This window comes from Astyanax mexicanus, chromosome 5 (assembly GCF_023375975.1).
Source record: "Astyanax mexicanus isolate ESR-SI-001 chromosome 5, AstMex3_surface, whole genome shotgun sequence".
In the NCBI taxonomy this organism is placed as follows: Eukaryota; Metazoa; Chordata; class Actinopteri; order Characiformes; family Acestrorhamphidae; genus Astyanax; species Astyanax mexicanus.
Genome location: NC_064412.1, coordinates 47,990,645 through 48,011,117, shown reverse-complemented (window position 1 = coordinate 48,011,117; position 20,473 = coordinate 47,990,645). Strand labels below are relative to the sequence as shown.

At 38.8% G+C, this 20,473-nt stretch overlaps 1 protein-coding gene across 1 annotated transcript in view; it reads left to right on the top strand.

Annotated features, from left to right (window-relative positions):
• The first annotated feature begins 1,088 nt into the window (after positions 1-1,088).
• Positions 1,089-20,473, top strand: part of inpp5d (inositol polyphosphate-5-phosphatase D) — a 34,581-nt gene continuing 15,196 nt past the window's right edge. Inside the window, exons 1-12 of the mRNA XM_022675480.2 lie at positions 1,089-1,532; positions 3,352-3,415; positions 9,602-9,737; positions 11,153-11,303; positions 12,730-12,870; positions 15,462-15,552; positions 16,216-16,293; positions 16,523-16,600; positions 17,627-17,750; positions 18,374-18,480; positions 19,408-19,510; positions 19,720-19,916. Coding sequence (XP_022531201.2) covers positions 1,393-1,532; positions 3,352-3,415; positions 9,602-9,737; positions 11,153-11,303; positions 12,730-12,870; positions 15,462-15,552; positions 16,216-16,293; positions 16,523-16,600; positions 17,627-17,750; positions 18,374-18,480; positions 19,408-19,510; positions 19,720-19,916 — 1,410 coding nt within the window. The 5' untranslated portion in view covers positions 1,089-1,392. The remainder of the gene's footprint in view (positions 1,533-3,351; positions 3,416-9,601; positions 9,738-11,152; positions 11,304-12,729; positions 12,871-15,461; positions 15,553-16,215; positions 16,294-16,522; positions 16,601-17,626; positions 17,751-18,373; positions 18,481-19,407; positions 19,511-19,719; positions 19,917-20,473) is intronic.

Sequence of the window (20,473 nt, the reverse complement as noted above, 5' to 3'; positions counted from 1 at the left end):
TGAGCATGTGAGAGAGAGAGTGGCAGGATGGAAACAGTTTTATTTTCATGTGATTCATACTGTGGACTGTCAGTAGATAGTTCCTGTCTAGCTCTCACACTTTCTTTCTCACTGTTCATTTCTCTTTCTATGCCTCACAACCTCTGTTTCTCTCTCATCCTCTCTCTCTCACACACACACACACACACACACACACACTGTTTTCAGCCACAGCATAAGCCACATTCGGCTTACATTCTTGACACTGATTGGTGTGTAGAAGGCCGTGCTGCGTAAGGCAGTGGCATGTTGTCATTCCGGGGAGTTGCCTTTGCAGGTGTTGTGCCAAATTCTGCCCCCTGTCAGAGTTTGACTCAATGCTTTGAGTGCAGGTATATCCCACAACAGAATTAGCATTCCAGATTGCCCTCAGATTCCTTTTATTTTTGTTTATTATTAGGGTTAATCTACAGTTACTGTAATAGGTTGATGATAGCCTGGCTCTAATAGATAGATTTTGTGTAACTGGTCCAGGGAAGTCTGAGCCATCTAAAAAATAACATTTTACACTGTACCATGGATCAGTTGATCTGGACTGGGACCACCATATTTGATTGGACCACAGTTTGGTTCTTTGGTCAGGAGCATGGTTTGTGACATCTTTCCCCACTGCAATTTTGGTTTGGACCAAGAGTTTAGAGTTTGCTATGCTACAGAAATGCTAGACTTAAGCACTCATGAATAGATGCAGGCAGTTTTTGAGTCACAGTTTGTGAGTTTTTTGTAGGCCGGGCCGTTGTTGTTGTATGCAAAGGTTACATGAGATGGGTGAATATATTTTGCATGTAGAGTAAATATGAAATATTATGCTACAGTGTGTGCAACCCTGCAAACATCAGAACTTCAAAGCTACTGCACATACTATTATGCTATATGTGTTATACTGTAGCTCAGTGGACATATGGCACATTCTCTGTATTCACTTTCGGTATTTACTTAACTTGGTTAACTGCTAGGGTAACATACAAACCACTGTACCTGTACTGCTGTTGTGTGACCATACGAGCAGCCAGCCGCTCTCTGGCCTTCCTCTCGCCCTCCCTCTCTCTCTCTCTGACTTGTGCATGCAGAATGAGGAAGTTCACTCTCGCGTTTGTGGCAGCTTCCTTTTTACAGCTTTCGCCTTTAACAGGAAGAGAGACCCAGAGACAGAGAGAGAGAGTCAGCAAGAGAGAGAGAGACACATAGAAAGAGAAGAAACAGCACTCTGATGCAAACAGCGCCATGAAACGGGCCTTGAAGCGACACTGAGTGCGGCCTGTCGTCCCACGGAGCGGCTCCTGAAGCCCAAACACCAGTGATCAGGTGGTGGTCTGCAGAGCAAGCTGTAAAGGAAGCGACCGGGTGGACAGGATGTCATCCCACCAGCCGTGGTACCATGGCAATATCACCCGTTCCACCGCCGAGGACCTGCTGTCCAAAGCAGCAAAGGATGGCAGCTTCCTCCTCAGAGACAGCGAGTCCATACAAGGAGCTTATGCCCTCTGTGTGCTGTGAGTACTACAGTTCAGTTAATCCAATTACAATTATGCTTGTGCTATATCAAATTCCTGGACCAGTTGAAATAACTGAACTGATATACGGCAGTTCCAACCAGTTTAGAGCTTTTCTTTCCTGTTCTTACTTATAGTTCATAGACACTTTCGCTGTAGCTGTAATGGAGAAAACACAGCAAGGCCATTGATGCAGAAGCCCAGTTCTTTGCATGCCCTGTCAGTTATGTAAATTCGGGCATAACAACATGAACTGGAGACCAGAGATGCATTCACTGGCTCTTCTCTGTCTGTTTTCCATTAGCTGGGTTCAAATCAGGAACTCAAAACTAGTCGTCAGCTGCTTCTAGGACTGATTAGCTCAGGGGGTTTCAGTACTTTAACATGAAAAGCAAAGCATGCAGTAGCTGTAGAGGTTCTCAAAAGTGATGGACGTACAGCTAACTCAAGACTGTATGATTTATCGTATTTTCTGTAGATTAGCTTTTTGTCTTGCATGCAGAATACACTATGCTTTGTTAGATGTGCTCATGCAAATGCTGTCTACTAACAGAACATGTCTGCAGTAGCCTCTTATGTTAAAATGTTTAATATCACATAAATTACGACTACACAGAATATTGATTCTGCATTGTAATCGCTTTTTCCCCATGACATTTCTTCCAAAAATAGATATTGACTTAATAATACTTTTACTCAAATCTAAAATCTATAGAGTGTTTTATAATATCATGATTTGTGTTGTGTTACAAATAATATAATTTCATACGAAAGTCTATGTAACATTTATTATATTTATTGAGCTGCTCAATATGAAAAGAAACAGTTATATATAATGAGAAATTAAAAAATACATACATTTTTACCCGATTTTATTTTAGAAGCTAATGATCCAACACTCTGTGTATCGACAGGTAGTGTTTTGTAAATAATAATAATAATATATAATCTGCATCTGGTAGAAATGTCATTGAAAATGAGAATTGTGTGAATTTTCATTTAGCATCAAGCAGCAAAGAATTAACATAATGTGGTTGATTCAATTTGAATGTGATGTGACACTGCACTTCCTACAATGACACATATATTTCGGTGACAATGGTTTAAAAAAAAAATGTGCAGTCTTAATTATTTATACAGTCGATTAATGTAATGTAGTGTGTAATTGTAATGATGAGTGTATAGTAGAGTGATTATAATATTCTAATCTGGATACAAGATGAGATTGAGATGGTTGGGTATGGAGGTGTACAGGTTCTGTATGGATACTGCAGCACATTTACCCACAGATGATGCTACAGCTGGGCCTGTAGATCCTGCTCTACACTCGTAGGTTACTAAAGCTGTGTCCCATCTGATCCCGTAAATGCTGGATTGGTGATAAATCTGGAGACTGGTTAGTACAAGGAAGAGTTAAAATCTGTTGGAGACATTCCTGGGAAACTCTTGCTGTGTGTGGATGAGCATTATCCTGCTGAAAAATGCTATTAGTTGAAACCCTGTCATGGGAGGTAACATGTGTCGTCAGAATGTCTGTTACATATTTCTGAGCTGTTAGTGTTCCTCATATCACTACTGGGGTGACCGACTGTTGTATCTGATGCTCCCCGGATCATCGTATTAGCAGTTTGGGACAATGTGTCACTCCACAGCAAAGCAAGATTGGAATGCTCACCATGAGGTCTCCATACTCAAAACTGATTATAGAAAATCAGTGGGATGCCATTATATAAATCCCATTCATCTGAAATTTCTAAATTCCATTGATTATTATGCATCTTATTAGCTGTGACTCCTAAAAGGTTTGTTTGCTATGCAGGTACCAGAACTGCGTCTACACCTACAGAATTCTACCCAATGAAGAAAAGAAACTCTCTGTACAGGTAAGATGTAGAATGTAGAAATGAACTGCACTCTATATTTAACTGAAGCTGAACTGGAAACTGTAGGGATCTGAATAAAAGCCTGATGAATCACTAGTCTCAGTTCTCACCTTTGGCCTACCTGCTCTGATGGGATTTCTCATTTACTTTTCCAGTTATGAGGCATGGTGAATGTGTTGACCTGACCAAAACATTTTCGTAAATCATAGCAATTTACCATATAACATGAGTCAATATCTTAGCACATTTTATTACAACGACAAGCAATGTGATAACTGTGTGTTATTTGCTGAAAATAACAATGCTGTGAAATTTAAACCACAGTTAACTCATATCTGTTTTTTGGAAATATAGCATCAAAATTCACACTATCGTAGGGCTCCGAGTGGTCCAGCGGGCTAAGCCACTATGATTGGGAGATTGTTGGTTCGAATCCTGTTCGTGTAGCTTGCCATTGCCTACCAGAGCCCAGATAGAGCACAATTGGCCTTGCTCTTTCTGGGCGGATGAATGGCACTCTCTCCCTACATCATTCCAAAGGGCAAATTTGGCAATGCTGCATCAGCAGCAGTTTGAAAAGAGGTGGTGGCTGACTTTACATGTACCGGAGGAGGCATGTGCTAGTCTTCACCCTCCTTGTGTTGTGACATCACTAGTAATAGAGGGAGTCCTAATGAGTGTGTTGAGTAATTTGTAAATTGGGGAGAAATAAAAAAAATAAATAAATAAAAAAAAATCACACTATCGTTTAGCTGCAGGTTGAATTTGATTGCAGCTGTGCCATCAGCATATGATAGACTGGGAACCACATTCATATAATATATACACTCATCATCACAAATATACTGTACTGTAGTTGCACCCAGAAAGAAGTGTGGCATTTTGGTGCTATTCAGAACGAAGGTGAAATTTACTAAGAATAAAAAATTATTATGAATTTAAACTGATATGGGTAATATTTATTAAGTTACATACTGATGACTTATACTGAAGTTGTGTGTAACGCACGCGTAATAAAACTTCATGGGCTTACAGTGGTTCCTAATGGAGTCCTGAAATAATCTATTCAGGTCTGGAGATGCAGTTGACCATGGCATAGTAGCTTAAAGGCAGGCTCTAGAGGTGGTAGCAGTGTTGACTTGTTGGAATAGTGCACAAGAGTGTGGGTTTAGAAAAGGTTGGACTGTCAAAGTTCTTGTAATGAAGACTGGAGGTGATCTGTCATTGTACGAATTTGCACTGTAGACCATGACAGCAGGCCTTCTGGACTTGTAATGTGTAAAAACATACTGTTGCCTCCACACACGGATTTGTTGGTCATCTCCACCAAAACAAATGTACTTCAGGGACTCGTCAGTAAAGAAAACCTGCTGCGTTAACAACACCATTGATGGCATTGCATGGTGTTAAGAGCAGTTATTATTATGGTCTGTGTGCATATAGTCCTGCATATAGTATCCACTGACTTGAGTCACTAAGCGCTTGTCGGACAAGTTATCGTTTTTTGCACTTTGTAGCTGGTGCAGATCTCCCTGATCCTTTATATCTCTAGTAGTACATGACTTCTTCTATCCACTGATACCCAGAGCAACTTTTCTTTGAGGTTTAATACCTCACCTTAATACCTCAATCGATGCACCAACACAACACCACAAGTCAGAATAGAAAAATGTGCAACAGGAGGACCTTATTTAGTCAGTCACTTACAGTGATTAGCCCTTTCTTGCTTATGTCACATGCACATACACACTCTCATATACTAAAAGGCATTGGACAGAACTAGTGTTGAGTCCCATGAATTTTGCCATGTCCCATGGAAGCTAAAGAACTCTGGATTGAACTGTGGGATATATATGTTTGGGGTTTCCTGCATTATATGTGGATGTGATATCTTCCAGAGTCGTTTGTCTGTTCACATGGACAATTCTAACCTAAAACCGCTGGTCACCATCCTTACCACGCACTGCACTGTCCACTGTAGGTGGTAACAATATTATCTGGCAATACGATGTTAGAAATGACACAAAGATTGAATAAAAACGCAGAGATGCATCTGGTAAATGAGATTTTAATAGAATCTAACGCTATTGTTAACCTGATTGTGGAAACGTATTTATTGATATCATTGTAAGCCCAGGTGTATTTTCAGTAAAGGCCCATCGTAGATGACATGCAAATATCTACTGTTGTCTCTTGAGTTGCTTGGTTAACACAGTTGCATAGTTGCATCAGTGGCATTAATGGCATTAGTGGAATCGGACACCCAGCATCCTAAACCATTAGCAGCTGGGCTAACGCTGAACTTTTTTCTCATGCCTGTTGTCAGTTCAGCTGATTGTAGAAACTTATTTCCTAATATTAGTGTAAATCCAGGTGTATTTTCAGTAAAGACCCATCATAGATGACATGCAAATATCTACCGTTGTCTCTTGAGTTGCTTGGTAAACACAGTTGCATTAGACATGCAGTGTTCTAAAACCATTAGCGGTTTGGTTAAGGCTGAGTTTTTTTTTCTTATGGCTGTTGTCAGTTCAGCTGCTGCAGACGTTCTATAGATGGCATGTGGGTGTTCATTCTCTTTAGGCAGAACCCATTCTCCACCCTGCGTTACAGACACAGGGCTAACGGCGCGCTAGCACGCTAATGCAGCTGCAACACCACTTGTTGTTTTCATTCAAACTCCTCAGACTTGGAGCTGTGCTAGCCAGCTGCTAAACACATGATAACACCTCACAACAAGGAACAAAGACAATGAATAGGTCCTCAGATTGACTTCATATTTAATTAACAAGGTCAATACATATTACTTAATATGATTAATTTATTCGATTTTTATATCATAAATGTGCCGGATTTATCAGAACCCAGGTTGGACTGATACACAAATATGTTTTGTGGTAAACCATTGACTAGTACTAAATTTACTCACTAAAAAAAAAAAAAAGATAAAAAAGAAACATTAATTAGACATTCATTAAAACATATTGGACAAAAACAAATACAAAAATAATATTATTATTAAAATATTACAATTATGCAAATGATTTAACTTTTTATCTTATAAGTTTGAAGTTTGTTTATATACTATTTCAATCAGCTTGTATATGTTGTATATGGTAGAATGATGGTATTCAAGAACCATCATACTGCCTCTTTATTTCCCTCTGCCTCTAAAATTCATGAGTATTTTAAAATTAGAGCTTCATGCCATCGGAGGAACATGACCTTGGTGGGGGGAAAAAACACTCCGCTTAGATTAGAAGTTATTGGGAAATTCTTTAATAAGCTTTAATATAAAATTTCAAGAACAGCCTATCTTTATACTGATGAACTAAATATGGTTGGACTACCTCAGTGTCCCAAATCAGTGTGTCACTTGCCATTCCCTTTAAGAGCCAGGTGCGCTCTGGCTTTGGCAGATTGGTATTTTAATGGCGCAGCTACCTGGAAATACCAATAATTCTTAGTAAAGGAAACTGACCTTCTTGTTCATGCTGTGAAGATGCACAAGCAGGTAATTTAAGTAATATGAAAATAATGCAGATTTTGTTATTTCTATTCTGTATTTTGTTTATTATTGATGTAAAAGTTTGCATAGCTGGCAAAAGGGGGGCCTCGGATGTTTACAGTCAGTGGCACACCTGTGTATTCTGTTGCCAAGATAGCAATATGCCAGAAATTTACCTGAACAAATTTAATTTCCAGAACACTACACCCATCAGTGGAGATATTTTCAAAATCAGATTTTCGGTTGATATTTAAACGACACAGGCGGAAGGCGTAAAAATAGGCTGTTGGCGGGGTGTAAGATAGCAATGAGCATCGTGAAACACTTTGTGCAGGGTGTACGATAGGGCCTTTAATCTCTGTTTGGAATTGGATATCAGTAGACTTCATAAATTAACTCTTTTAACTACCTCTCTTTTAAAATGTCTGTTGTACGCATAATTCTGGATGCTAATAGGAAAACATAAGGATTGCTACATTTAATTTCAGTGCGTATAATTAAGCATGTAAGTTTTTGTTGCCAATGTATTGGCCTAGAAATAGTATTGATAATTGACAAAATAATGAAATAAATGTCAATGTTAGAAATATTTCAAAATGTATAAATAATTAAACAAATATGTTAATAGGCCCTCCTTGCTAAGAGGTCATGTTTGTATATTAAACATAAATAAGTTGATTATTTAATCATTGTAAAAGACCTAACTTAACCTATATCATCTGCATACATATGGACAACAACACCAGAAAAACAGGTGTCTGGAAGGTCCTTAACTTAGAAAACAAATATCAGTGGGCCTAAAATTGAGCCCAACCTCATAACCAATGTTTCTAGATGTATTGTATCTATAAATTATACCCATTTTGAACATCTTGTACAGAGTGCAATTCTTTAAAGTGCACTAAAGATCATGCAAGTTTGCACGGTGCTGCTGTTGGTTGATACAGTAGACACTCAGTCATGTGTAAAACTGCAGAAAGGCCTTTAATATCTCTCACAGACTCATCACACTTCTTCCTCTTTCAGGGCCGCAGTGAAGCTCAGCCTCAGTTTAAATTATCCTGCAGCGTGGGCGGCAGGCAAGCCACAGGGTTCCTCTTACGCCGGCCTGCATGGAAACTTTCTGAAATGCAACTTTTCAAATCTCATTAGGGTTATTTTAAAAAAGCAGCAGTTTTGCTGTACTGGTGACAGTGTAAAATATAATGCAGAGTGCGTGGGCGGCATTTCAAACACAGGATCTGCTTAGCTACTATCAGCAGCCATGTTGCGACGGGGGCCAACAAGATGGACGCCGCCCTGATATTAGCGCTACTGTAAAGGTCAAACCATTAAATGAAAAAAAGAAAAAATATTACTGTGTTCGAACCGTTTCTGGTGCAATGTTTGGGATCATTTTCTAGCAATGGTTCATCCATTACAGCATATGAATACAATTTTAACACATATATATATGTGTCAACGTTTAAAACATGATTTTTCCAATAAAAGACATACATAACAAATAAATGTTTTTTTTTATATAAAGGAATACATTTTATGTCACACAAAAAAAACATTGTGTCTTTATTTTTTCTGTTTTTCAATTTTTGATATAATGATAATCTTATAATAATTACTTACATTATTTCAGAAACTTCATGTAGCATTTGTGCAATTGTCAAGTCATTACAGCTTAATAAAATGAACAAGCACTTCTTTGTTTCACATATAAACGATGACAATATTTTTAGTACACAAAAAAACTTGTATTTTTATTTTTAATGTATTTTTTTGTTTTATTTATAGTAAATATGCCAGAACAGAACAAGCACCCTTTAAAAAGGTATATAAGAAAAAAGCTTTTATATATTTTGTTAAAATGTGAATCTGCTATTTCTTTATAAATGATATATGGGACAGTAGGAATATTTTTACATTGACTTCCAATTCAATTTCAGCAAGAATGTGTGGTTTTCATTAAACAAAAAAATCTATATAGCATTGTTTTACTGCTGTTACTGCTGTTTGCTTTGTAAACTATGCTATAAAAACCTGACAATCTGAAAAAGTTTAAATAACAATTTCTAAGAAATCTGTACAGAGATTTACCCACACCATCCAAACACAGTAACTCCAAACATACTAGTGATTTTGAGGTATAGATGGTTGTTTGGGGTGGCATCTTGTATAATTCTCTCCCTTTCTTATGATATTTACTTTAAAATATGGGTATTACATATTACTACTACTACTTGATAGTGGTTACAAAGTGTCTGTATGGGAGTCTTTAATAAGTCACAGTTTACAAGAGAGGTTTCAGATTCAGGTTATTTTTACAGTTTGTTTCATTTTTAATGTGAGTCTTACTCAATACGTAGTCTCCTGAGCTGCATCTCACTTCCTGTACAGAGTACAGAAACTTTCTTGCAGCTAAACGACCCTAAAATTATCTTATATAGGTATAAACTGAGCCTAAAGCTGATCAGCTGACTTGCACAGTGATTATAATCCAAAGTTCATTAGCATTACTGGGATAAAAAGAGCTGAGTAAGCAGCTTTGTCCAAATACTTTTACACATGAGAGCTGATTATAGGAGGCCTGAGTGCTGTTTTTATGAGTTTATACTGTATGTGTTCAGTATGTGACTGGGTGGTACTATGTATCACTCACTGTCCCTCTGTTTTCTTGATGGCAGGCGTCTGACGGCGTGCCCATCCGCTTCTTCACCGTGCTGTCGGACCTGGTGGAGGCGTACTATAAAGAGAACATGGGGTTAGTTACACACCTGCAGTATCCGGTTCAGAAGGAGGAGGAGCCAGAGGAGGAGCCAGGTAGGAGACACAGTGGTTCAACATCTTGCAGTTGCCAACACTTTTGACCATGACTGTATAGGGTAGATATACAGTGGTGTGAAAAAGTGTTTTCCCCCTTCATGATTTTCATATTTTTTTGCATGTTTGACACTCTTAAATGGTTCAGATCATCAAACAAATTTAGACTACAGTGAGATCCATTATTCACAAATGGCAAAAATTTGAAACTGCGCTGCATTTTCCCAGGAGTAGCTGGCCAACCAAAATTACCCCAAGAGCACAGCAACGACTTATCTAAGAGGTCACAAAAGACCCCAAAACAACATTCAAGAGCTGCAGGCCTCACTTGCCTCAGTTAAGGTCAGCGTTCATGACTCCACCATAAAAAAAGAGACTGAGCAACAATGGTCTGCATGGCAGAGATCCTAGAAAAAAACACAGCTGAGCAAAAAGACCATTCAGGCTCGTCTCAGTTTTGCCAGAAAACATCTTGATGATCCCAAAGAGTTAAAAAAATACTCTATGGACTGACAAGGCAAAAGTTTACCTTTTTAAAAGGTGTGTGTCCCATTACATCTTGCGTAAAAGTAATTCGGCATTTTAAAAAGGACATCATACCTACAGTAAAACATGGTGGTGGTAGTGTGATGGTCTGAGGCTGTTTTGCTGCGTCAGGGCCTGGAAGACTTGCTGTGATAAATGGAACTATGAATTCTGCTGTCTACCAATAAATCCTAAAGGAGAATGTCCAGCCATCTGTTTGTGACCTCAAGTTGAAACAAACTTGGGTTCTGCAGCAGAACAATGATCCAAAACACACCAGCAAGTCCACCTCTGAATGGCTGAAGAAAAACAAAGTGAAGACTTTGGAGTGGCCTAGTCAAAGTCCTGACCTGAATCCTGTTGAAATTCTGTGGCATGATCTTAAAATGGCGGTTCATACTCGAAAAAGGATGAGTGGAACAAAATTCCTCCACAGCGCTGTAAAAGACTCATTGCAAGTTACTACAAATGTTGGAAGGGTTTAGGATTAGGTTTAGGGGCAAACAGTTTTTCACAGAGGGCCATGTAGTTTGTTTTTTTATCCCTTAATAATAAAAACATTCATTAAAAACTGCATTTTGTGTTTACTTATGTTGTTTTTAAATAATAATATATTTACATTTGTTTGATGATCTGAATCATTTAAGTGCGACAAATATGCAAAAAATAAATAGAGATCCTGAAGGGGGCAAACACTTTTTCACACCACTGTATATGAGATGCACCCATAGAAAAATCTTTTTGCTATGCTAGGGTTCTGTTTCCTGGTGAATGTAAATCAGATTGCATGCATAACCACTGGTTTATACAGACAGTCATCTATATCACACAACAGGTTTCACATCCTGCAGCGTTTATTCTAAACCTGCTCTTAATTCCTGTTCCCACAGAGGCCGTCAGTGTACCACCTCTGCCTCCCAGGAACGTCCCAGCCAATGAGAATCGAGACGGCCACTCTGACTTGGGCAGGGCACTGGAGCCGGCCCGCCCGTGCATCTTAGATACCTACTATCAGCGCCTGCAGCACGTCGACATGTCACAGTAATCAATTACTTTCATGACTTATATACGTATAGACATGATATATATATATATATATATATATAGTATATAGTATTTACATAATATTCATGGACGTGGGTGCATTCAGCTACCTTAAGCGCAGATTGCTGACACAAATGTGCAAATGCACTCAATGCTTCACAACTAGTACCTTTAGTCGACAAGTATTGCTAGAATGATAGAATAAGACTCTCTGCAACAAATATACAAACATGAATCTAGAGGAAGTATTGAGCTGTGGAGCAGTGGAACTGTGTTCTCTTGAATAATGGAGCCCCAAGCAATACTTTGGATGGGATAAGTTGAGCAGTTGGGGATGAGGTAGACTAGTGATCACCATTGAAATGCAATCAAATCCTCACAGCAATGTTGTGAATCTAAAATCTAATAGAAAGTCTTCTCAGGACATTATTATTTTCATAATAACACAATTGTCCTATTTTAACGAGAGTTTAACCTTTATTTAATTTGAATGTTTAGACATTGTAAAACGGGTGGTTATATTTAAATTGTTTCCAAAGACCTTATTGCTTTGTTGTGAGACTAGTGCTGGGTGGCGGTTCATTCGGAATACCGCGGGGGGAACTTGAACCGGTATGCGTTTCTCTCATACCACCATACCACTAGAGGCGCTGCGGCGTGCCGTGAGGAAACAGCACCATCAAAGAAGCACATGCAGCCATGTGGAGACAAATGCTGGTCTAGCTGTTGTTGGCGTATCTCTTTTTAAAGCCTATTGTTTACATTCTTCAGCAATTTTTCTGATAATGATGAAGTCTGATTTCTTCATATATTGTTTATTTTGTGGGACAAAGTAAACCCAATACTAATCAAAGCCTTAATTTAAAGGCTAAATATAAGGCTAATATAAAGTGTTTTATATTAGATGTACTCCTAACAGTACAGTAACTCACAAACCTATTAAAGCCCAGTCCCGTGAAACCGTCAGAATCTTGAAACATACTGCGGCCCAGCACTATGTGAGACAAAACACCAGGAAAAAACACATCAAATCTACCACATGCAGACACTTAAACTATACCCAATTTTGTAGACTGTACAAATAACACAGAATCTACTCAATAAATTTAAAGCAACAATTCACATTTAATCTGTTTGGTAAGAGTTCAACAGCTAAGACCCTACCTGGGCTTCTTTGTCTCAGGTATTCAATTTGTATAATGGTTGACTGTCTGGATACAGTGTTGCAGACCATAAGTACAAGTTAACGTTTTCTTTACTGTAAAGTGAGACTGTATAAATTGCATGTATAAATTGTATGTTCTGAATAGAGTAAGTAGTACATTTTAATGGTACATTTTATCTTATTTTCATAATTATATCCTTTGAAAAATGACAATAATTGTAATAAACAGATCTTACTGTGCTTCTTAATCTCTTGTAGCCTCTGTGAGGATCATCAAAAGGCGATCCAGGACTATTTCTGCTCGGCTGTGGGTTCAGATGCTGATCAAGTTCAGAATGGAAACCCCACCCTCCCTAACCTGAAAAAACTCATCACCACCATCTGCAAGAATCTTAACAGGTAAAGTCATCTGCACTGCCTGCCAAACCTGACACAGGACTCCCCCTCACCTAAACCACATCTACATCCTTTATAAGAGCAACTTTCACCCGCACACCTTCACTCTACTTTCAGTCTGCTGCTGCTCATCACATTACATTACATTACATTACATTACATTACATTACATTTGGCAGACGCTTTTGTCCAAAGCGACTTACAATAGTCAAGTACAATGTAAAATAAGTTTAAAGGTAAAACATCTTTGGATAGGGATAAAAGGAGGTCAAAGGGTAGAGGAGTGAAGGAGGGGAAGAAGGAAATGAGGTTAGAAGTAGTTAGTGTGTTAGAGGTGTTAAGAGAGTAAGTGCTCTTTGAAGAGCTCTGTCTTCAGGAGTTTCTTAAAGATAGCGAGAGATTCTCCTGATCTGGTAGTGGAAGGTAGTTTGTTCCACCATTGGGGAACTCTGTATGAGAACAGTCTGGATTGCTTTGTGTGAGTGTTTGGCAAAGCGAGGCGACGTTCATTGGAGGAGCGCAGCGGCCGGGAGGTAGCGTAAGCCTTCAGGAGCGAGTGCAGGTAGGAAGGAGCCTGTTCTGTCATCACCTTGTAGGCGATAGTAAGAGCTTTGAATTTGATGCGAGCATCAACTGGTAGCCAATGGAGCTCAATGAGCAGCGGGGTGACATGTGCCCGTTTTGGCTGGTTGAAGACCAGACGTGCTGCTGCGTTCTGGATCATCTGGAGTGGTTTTTACTACACAGGCCGGGAGGCCAGTTAGCAGGGCATTGCAGTAGTCGAGGCGTGAGATGACGACCTCTTGCACCAGGAGTTGGGTGGCCTGTTGCGTCAAGAACGGTCTAATTTTTTGGATGTTATAGAGCGCAAAGCGGCAGGACCGAGCAACTGAGGCCACATGGTGCGTGAAGGAGAGTTGGTCATCAACCAGAACACCCAGGTTCCTAGCAACCTTTGTCGGTGAGAGAGAGAGAGTCGATACTTATAGAGAAGTTGTGTTGAAAAGATGGTTTTGCTGGTATAACCAGAAGTTCAGTCTTTGAGAGATTTAATTGAAGGTGATGCTCCTTCATCCATGAGGATATGTCAGAGAGACACTGCGATATCCGTGCAGAGATTGAGTGATCTTCAGGTGAGAACGACAGGTATAGCTGGGTGTCATCAGCAAAGCAATGGTAGGAAAATCCGTGTGAGCGGACAACCTGACCAAGAGAGGTGGTGTATATGGAGAAGAGAAGGGGTCCCAGTACCGAACCTTGGGGAACCCCAGTGGATAAGGAGCGGGCTGAGGACAGCTGTCCTTGCCACGACACCTTGAACGAGCGCCCAGTGAGGTACGATCTGAACAGCACATTGTCTGCGATCCCCATGTTTGAGAGTATAGTTAGGAGAAAGTCATGGTTGACTGTGTCAAATGCGGCCGAGAGGTCCAGCAGAATGAGCACTGAGGACTGACCTGCAGCTCTGGCAGTTTGGCACATATGGGCAGTTTCCTGGACAGAGGTTAAAACTATCGAAGATCGTATTTTCCTTTTAGGGCAGAAATCACCATTCCACATGCTGGGCCCTATTTTAGTGACTTATATTGCAACAGTAAATTGTGTATTGCGCAGCTGAATTTAGGGCATATTGGTGTGTCTTTGCTGCGTGAGGGTGCAAAATTATGCCTTGCATGTTTCGAACAAGCAGCGGAGTGCTGGACGCACCTATAGGAATGGATTGACTTTTGTTAGGATTTTAATCAGTCAGTGGCGCACCAGAGTTTTCAGTAGAAATTTACCTAAACACACCTCACTTCCAGACCACCACACCCATCAATGTAGATTTATTAATAAACTCCGACGCTGTTTTCACGGAGCGGGCACAAGGCATGAAAATAGACTGTTAACGGGGCGCCTTGTGTAGGGTGCATGATACGGCTCGCTATGTAGTCCAAGATTAGACTTAACCCCTGTACATGAAACTGACTTTCAGATTTTAGTTCTTCTTTTTCTTTACTGTGTTTTTATATACCAACACCTTCCTAAAATAACCGCTTTTTCAAGTTTTTCAGGAAACCCAAAAAACATATGACAGTTGTTATGGCTATTTTAAAATTAGCAATGGTTTAAAAGGATAGTTTAGCATAGCAAGTCATGCAGTAAAAGCAAGCAGAAACAACCCATTTCAATCAATTAAAAATTTTGAAAATGTTAATTGAAAAGACAGTTAACAGTTTAACATTTTTTGCTGACTAAAATGTAGACTAAAAAATCAATAAAACTTAGTAATAAGATTAAATATGTATCTATTTTGAAGTGAACTTTATAAATTTTGACTAAACTTAGGCATAAGTCACACTCTTGACATCATGTTGAGGTGATTAAGACAAAAAAATAATAATAATTTTGTCAATTTGTCCATAAAAGTACTTTAGAAAGGTGAAAGTATGTAGAATTTTACGTTTTTCTGCAATATTTTCAGATCCAAAATGTAATTATAATAAATTAACCTTATTGGTTGACCTCATAATTAATGCTTATGAACTTATGCAACATTCAAAACATTTTTTACAAAACAAATTTACTTTGTAACAATTGTACTTTCTCCCCAGTGAGATTTCTCACACGCTTCCTACTCTGGAGGCCATCCAGAAACTGGTAGATCAGCCCCAGTCTCCTGGAGGGGGGAGACTGAGGGGACAGGTCAGTGGTTAAGTTTCTTTATATAGATAAGGCAAATATTCTGCAGATATTGTGTTAAACTATATGAAATTATATTTCAATACGAAATATGACCATTTTAAAGCTCATTTTCTGGGTAAAATAATACATAATTAATTATGTAAAAAATTAAATAATTATGTTCATTATCATCATTCATATATCACCTCATGGACTCCACTTATTTATATTTCTGATCATATCAGCAGCTGGTTTGGTAAATCAGAGCTTAATGCTGGTAAATTAGGTTAGCTGCTGATGGAATTGAACACATTCACTGGGGGGTGCTGGCTGGGGGCTGATGGAATTGAACACATTCACTGGGGGGTGCTGGCTGGGGGCTGATGGAATTGAACACATTCACTGAGGGGTGCTGGCTGGGGGCTGATGGAATTGAACACATTCACTGGGGGGTGCTGGCTGGGGGCAGAGTATTCAGAAGAAATCTGGATCCAAACTTAATTCACAGCTCACAGGATATATTCTATGTACTTTCCTAAAAAGTACTGTTCTAATAGTATGTTGGGTTTGTTCATGTAGTTATTTTCTATTTTTGAGATAAATGGAGTTAAATAATATGCTTAGGTGCACAAAACTTCATTAAGCAGATTTATATTTATTTTTTTATGTTATTTCTTTTTATAGCTGTCTGTTGATTCCAGCCAGTCTGTGGCTTTCAGGCTGGAACAGCTAACCAAGCTTATATATTCAATAGAGGACAAGGTAAGGATTGTTAGCAACACTGCAAAATAAATACATTTGAATAAAATATAATGCAAAGGTTTGCAATTGTCATAGACATCGAAATTGTATTCACAGTAATTAGTATTACATCTTATTTGGGTTGTATTTTAATTTGTTTCCTAATGTGATCTTTAATTGTTGATTTGTCACATTATTAGTAATGACCTACTTACAATCATTTATATCTACAATCTTTTCTTCTTCACAGACTAAAAATGCGGTATTTGACTCTGTTGGTTATGAAGGAGGCCACAGGAAGTCAATAATACCACCTGTAACGTTTGAGGTAAGAGACACAACACTTGTAGAATAAATTTTAAAGTTTCTTTGCAGTACATTATGAGACATTAGTGATACGGGTATTAACACCTATTAATGTATTAAATTCTTAAAAAACTCATGCATAAAAAGTAATATTTGTATGCATCCCTTCTAAAGAATTCAACATTCAGCTGCTGGAAGTTGCACCCATTGGTCACAAAAATGTACAAATGACCTACACACACTATTGAGCTGTGGAGCTGTGAAACTGGAACTAACCTAACTAAGTTACATAAAGCTAAGTTAAGTAAAAAAAAACGTAATTATAAAAAAAAAGAAATAATTTTAAAGTCAAACAAGCACTGGATGTTAAGCTAAACTGGTTTCTCTTCTGAGCTACACTGATTTCTGTTTATTTTGGTGAGTAAAGCGCTTCCGTTTATTTACACGCTTAGATTACAAGCTTAGATTTCCAGATTTCCGCTAAGGCTGGGTGCAGCAGCATTAGCATTAGCGTTTAGCGCTAGTAAATGCCGCCTGACAGCCCTACACTGAGGAACCCTGAGTGTTCCGGTAAGGCAAAGCGATATTAGCTTGCGGTTCGTTCCACATAGCTGGATTTAACAAGATAAATGTGCAGGCTATAGTCCAATATACTTGCCTCTGAATGGCGAAAGAGCTAGCAATGCAGTTAGCGGATAATGCTATACTGCTCCAGCCTCAGTGCTGGAGAACTAAACTGAAACTCCTATATAAAGCTGTACTTCAGCAGAGTGGCTTTAGCTGCTCCTTACAACCTGACTGATAAAATTCACACATAAGGTGCACCAGATAATAAGGTATACTGTCAATTTTTGGAAAAAGTAAAGGATTTTAAGTGTGCCTTATAGTGCAAAAAATACATATATGCATGCCTCTTAAACTACTCTTGCTCTTATTGTTCTTACTTATGACATTGGATCTGCATGGTTGTGAATGTTGTGACTTTCCTCCTAATGTCACATAACGTCACATATAGTAATGCTGCCGGATGTGTTTGCTGTTAAAACAGGTGAAAACCGACTCCCTTAGCATTTCAAACAAGATGTTCCTGAAAGTGGATGTGGAAGGTGGGAAGGTTTACTTCAAGAAGTCCAAAGACGGTCCTGAAGACAAATACTTTGTGCACAATAAAAGTACGTTTTCCTCTTTAAAACATTTTACTGTTTTAAGGCCAAATCTGTTTTTCTTACCAAATCCAGTGTTTATTTTAGTCTGTTTACCCCTTGTTTTATTGTATCTATATTCAGCATTGGCCTGAATAGTTCACCCCCATGTGTTAAAAAGCAGCACGTCCTGTAAAGTTTGGGTTTTATCTTCTCCAGCATCACAGGAACTATCAAGTAGTTCCAGTGTCTGCAGCTCTGCTTATCACTGGGAATATGTTCAAGCTCACTTTATTAAAACAAAAAATAATACATTATTAAGCCATGCACACTTCTTTGTTTGCTTCCTTAGTTTCTTTAAACTTTATTTCTAAACCTTTTATTTAAATCTACTTCTTTGGAGAATCTAAAGTATAAAACATATACTAGCTGGTTTATCACTATTATCACTATTACATAAGGCCATGTTTTCCTTTATAGTTTTGATGTCTTCAGTATTAATCTACAATGTAGAACATTTTTTGAATATTACTAAAGAAAAAACACTGAATAAAATGTCTTGAGTCTGACTGTGTATATTTAATGTAGTGCTGGAAATTAATGTGATTCTAAACTCACTCTGAATCAATAAGTAATAGATATATAATTTGCAGTACTGCAGCTGGTGAAGTCCCAGAAAATACATCCCAAACTGGTGATAGTGGTGGAGACGGACAGGGAGAAGACTCAGCGCAAAGAGTTTGTCTTTAACGACTCGAAGGTAAATTTCTAATGCTAGTGTTGTAAAATCTACAGTAAGAATGTGTGATAATGTGAGAGAATTTGTGCGCTTGTTTCTGGATTGAATAAGAACAGGACCAGTGATGTTTCTTCAAATTAAACATTGTTTATAAAGCTATAGGCAGCACTTTGTCATCAGCAGAGTGAACAACTGACCTTAATACCAACTCAGAATAGTGTCTGTATTTCCAGCAAGAAAACATGCACCTCTCCTCCCTTCAGTATTTGAGTTACATGTTTGTTGCATAGCCCAGACGTCACTCCCCAAAACACAAGAAGAAAGTAAAAATATACTGTAGGGAAACTGCAATAATGTTCTGTGTTTACTGACTGTTAAAAATACATTGTTGCGTGTGATTGGGGGAGAGCGTGGGGGGGGTTTGAGAGACCACGGCTCACTGTGTAAGTGTGTGTGTGTTTTGAGAGAGAGGTGAAGAGAGCGTGGGGTCTGTGTGTGTTCAGTCCCTGTGCTGTATGCTTAGCATGGGTGGGGCAAGGCGGAAGGGGCGGGGCAAGGCAAAAGGGATGGGACTGGGAGAGGCGGGGTGGTTTGTTTGGATGAAAAAAGTTCTGATTGGCAAAAAGAAAGAAAACTTCACCCAACCAATCCCGAACTCACAAAAAGTTTATCATTTAAATGGGCTAATGGTGGTTAAAAATTCTTTAAAAATAAAATTCAATAAAACATGGCTAATCAGTGGGCTCTAATCACTGCATGAACTGCAGCCTTAAGAAAGCCTGTGCGTTAATAACCAATGTGATCTAATGTTAATTTGTTGTTACCCAGTCAGCTAATGCTAATGTAGTTAGCCATGCTGGACTTGGTAGTATTAGTATATTTTTAGTATCTTTAGTATGTTCTGGTCTGGGTTTTTGACGTGACCACTTGACCTCTTCTACATTCTAGAAAAGAGAAGGCTTCTGTCAGTTACTTCAGCAGATGAAAAACAAACACTCAGGCAAACCAGAGCCAGATATGATCACCATCTTTGTCGGCACGTGGAACATGGGTAAGACCTTCATTATCCTTCAGTATAGAATATTCTGGTTCTAGCAGAGGAACCTTATTCCCCTTGGACAGTCCTCTGACCCAACAGCTTTTTGCATGCTACACCAAGTACAATATATATATATATAGTATATATATATATATAGTGTCTTTGTTTAGAACTGATAGGCATTGATTGTTAACTGAACCGTGTATTGCTCCTCTGCACAGGAAATGCCAGCCCATCCCAGAACATTTCATCTTGGTTTCAGTCTAAGGGTCAAGGGAAGACCCGCGACGACACAGCCAATCAAATCCCTCACGATATCTACGTTATTGGGACGCAGGAGGACCCGCTGGGAGAGAAGGAGTGGATAGATATACTGAGAGGTGCACTCAGGGACATCACCAACATCAGCTTTAAACTGGTATACATTTACTGATCAATTCTGTCTTTTAAATTCAATACAGATTAAAGCCCATTATACCGATACAGTAGGGGTGACGATATGTCTCGCGGGAAGAAAAAACAGTTTATTGTGGACTTTTTAAGAGGGATCTGGCAACACAGTAGCGATACAGCGAGTGTGGTCGATGAGCAGAGAGCAGCTCTCAGCAGAAGAGGGAAATTCGGGCATCTCTCTCTCTCTCTCTCTCTCTCTCTCTGGTTATGCATAGTTAAATTACAAGAGATTTAGGAGAAAAAAACACAAACCATAGGCTTAATATGACTGGTTGTGGTTTGCACTTATTGTTTGTACTATATAAGACCTAGAAAAGTTTTATTTTTATTTCATTTTTTACATTTTCTTTAAAATTTTATTTTTAAATCTCGTCTCGTTCTCGTGAACCCAGTATCGTGATATTAGTGTCTCGTCACACCCCTACGATACAGTGTTGTACAGTAAAACCAAACAGTGTTAGGCTCTGCTAGGAACTGAACAATTGTGCCTTGCACAGCTTGAAATGCGCAAAAGGCGTGTAC